General features: G+C 41.6%; 1 protein-coding gene across 8 annotated transcripts in view; it reads right to left on the minus strand.

Moving 5' to 3' along the window:
• Positions 1-2,500, minus strand: part of LOC138027303 (uncharacterized) — a 14,244-nt gene that overhangs the window by 4,665 nt on the left and 7,079 nt on the right. Inside the window, exon 1 of one of the 8 annotated variants that reach the window (XM_068874880.1) lies at positions 326-1,569. The exons of the other annotated variants lie outside the window; for them this stretch is intronic. Coding sequence (XP_068730981.1) covers positions 326-381 — 56 coding nt within the window. The 5' untranslated portion in view covers positions 382-1,569. Of the gene's footprint in view, positions 1-325; positions 1,570-2,500 lie in introns of those variants that run through there. 8 annotated transcript variants of the gene reach the window in all.

A 2,500-nucleotide genomic window follows, 5' to 3' on the forward strand; every position in this document is an offset into this window, starting at 1 on the left:
AAATAGTTTCTTGTTAAAAGTCTAGTCCACCGCATGGCATATTGCTGGTACCGGTAAGTTCAACCTTTGCAGGGACATAACCTAGAAAAATCCTGTTCACATCCTATTGATCCTAGTAAAACAACTGTCAAGGTGATATTTTAGTGTATGGCTCAAATGCTGGTAGTGAATGTGCAACTATGTCACTATGTGCCATTATATAATTATAATTATGATAGGAAATTAATTACTTCCCCGTAATTATCAGTTGTAAATGTAGGAAATGGTCTATACACTGCCTTATCAAGCTTGTCGAGACAAACATATTTCATGTTAACAGAATTACCTGCAGAAGTCATAGCGTTCAACACAACTTTTCAGATTCAATACAGCCCAAGTCATACTGGTAATGTACTTGAGAGTTGCACAATGGATTTTGCTTACTGTATGTCTTTGATAGGTACTTTCCAAAATTTGATCACAGAGAATTATAATTCTTTTATTTTTTTTTCTCAATGCGTGAGTGGGCGGAATTCAACAAATCCTGCAATCTGATTGGTTCCGGGAGCGGGTGGAATTTTCTCGTCCGGCCTGCTCACGACAGGAGGAAACCTAGCCTTAATTGCGTGAGCTTGTTTGATGACCTTAAATTTCCATTTTTTTTACACCGACTCCGTTTACATACAGAGGTTATTTTTCATTAGACAAGAGGTTTGGAAATGGAATTTCTCTTGAAACGTTCAGTTTATAAGTCGCTTTAATACTGCATTCACTATCAAGCGCGGTGCGAGTCAACAATTAAAACAAGTGATTTCAGAGAGGATGGGGGAGAGGAAAAAAAAAGTTATTTACCAGCAAAGGGTCGGTCTGCATAGCAAAAAACTGTGACATCGTTCTTGAAAAAGCAGCAATTTCAAGGCCTCTGTCACAGTTTTTCCCTATTCTTGGTTTTCACCCACGTGACCTTAGTCCTTGACAACCGTCGTTAACCGCCATTGTGGAGCCCCTCGAATCGTAAACAGAGACGCGTAGAGAGAGATGTGAGTGAGTTGTAGTGCGATGGTTCTCTATATACCTGGCTGTGGAGTAAAATCTGGAAACAAGGAAGGTATTAGTCTATTCCGTATATACCTATCGTTGTTGATAAGAACGGTGAAAGTTATAAACAGCTAACAGAAGATCGCCGAAACGCGTGGATTTCACAGATAAGCCGAGACGACACGAAATCGAAAGACTTTGTTTCTGGGAAGCCTGCCTTACTCTGGGACAGATACAACGAACAAAGGACAATTTAAAAGCTTTCGCAGCGATTGCCTCACGGTTTAATGTTAGATTTTAACTTTAAGTGTGGGGTTGGACTTATTTTGCTGAAATTGTCTTTACAGGTTTAGCAATTAAAGCTTTTGCGGTGATTGCCAGGAACGGCTTTTGCTGTGAACAGTTGTGTTTTATCCTGTAAAGCTTTCGCAGCGATTTAGCACGCGTTGGTTCAGGGTTTTAGGGTAAAATGCGAGCGAGTCAGAATTTTTCGAAAGTTGGCTTTTTTTCGATAAAGCGTTTCTCGGCCGGGTTTCCACCGATGTCTTCCCAATTCACACCACCGAAGCGCTTGAATCCCTCGAACAAGTGTGCTCAATTTCAACCGATTAAACCACAACGTCGCGGAGAAATTCATCTTCGAAAATTTATCTCATTAAATATATGCCCGATGCAAATGAGGTGCTCCGGTTTTGAATATTTAATGAGGTGAATTTACCCTGAGTATCAGGCGTTTGTGATACTCAGGTTAGCAAATGTCTAACTCGGAGGCGTTTTATTCGATTTCGCTGAAATTCGACAGGCGAATGCGAGGGGTGGAGCGCCCAAATTGACTGAGTTTGAAGGAAATCGGACGAATTTCGAAGGAAAAAAGCTTCTCGCCTTCTCAAGGTGAAGGACTGAGACTCTAATCGACCAAGTACTTTGACAGAAGAAGAGGGAAATCATCGAAACAAAGGGAACGAGGAGGCCTTTTCTTCTCATCTGGCGGCCATAGCAGTTAGCGAAGGTATTAAAAGAAATCCAACTGGAAACTGATACAGATAAAGTCGACGCCGAGTGTCAAACTTCCGAGTCACCTTCGCCACAAACAACAACAATCTTGCCCGCGATTTCCTTCCCTTGCTTAAACGGACGCAACGAAACCAGAAATCATCTGGTTGTACGCTTTCAAAATTTTGAAGGCCTTAAACTGCTTGTTTGTATAGTAGCTTGTCTCTAAAACTAACTAGGAAAGCAAGTCTGAGACTTCTAGAGGAGCCAAACTGATCGCTCCGTATGGCCGCTGGGTCTACGCAAACGACAGAAAATCTTCTTCAAATAGCGCTCTCGAACGTGGCTTTCGAGGTTTTTTTTGCGTAGGATGAAAGTACTGGTACCTCGCCGAGTGATTTTGGGTCGCTTTCTTGGGCAATATCCATTGGAAAGATGAATTATTTGAAGACTTCGAACGTGAGCGCTCAAAATGTCATACATTTCCCTA

Source organism: Montipora capricornis, chromosome 12 (genome assembly GCF_036669925.1).
Source record: "Montipora capricornis isolate CH-2021 chromosome 12, ASM3666992v2, whole genome shotgun sequence".
Classification (NCBI taxonomy): domain Eukaryota; kingdom Metazoa; phylum Cnidaria; class Anthozoa; order Scleractinia; family Acroporidae; genus Montipora; species Montipora capricornis.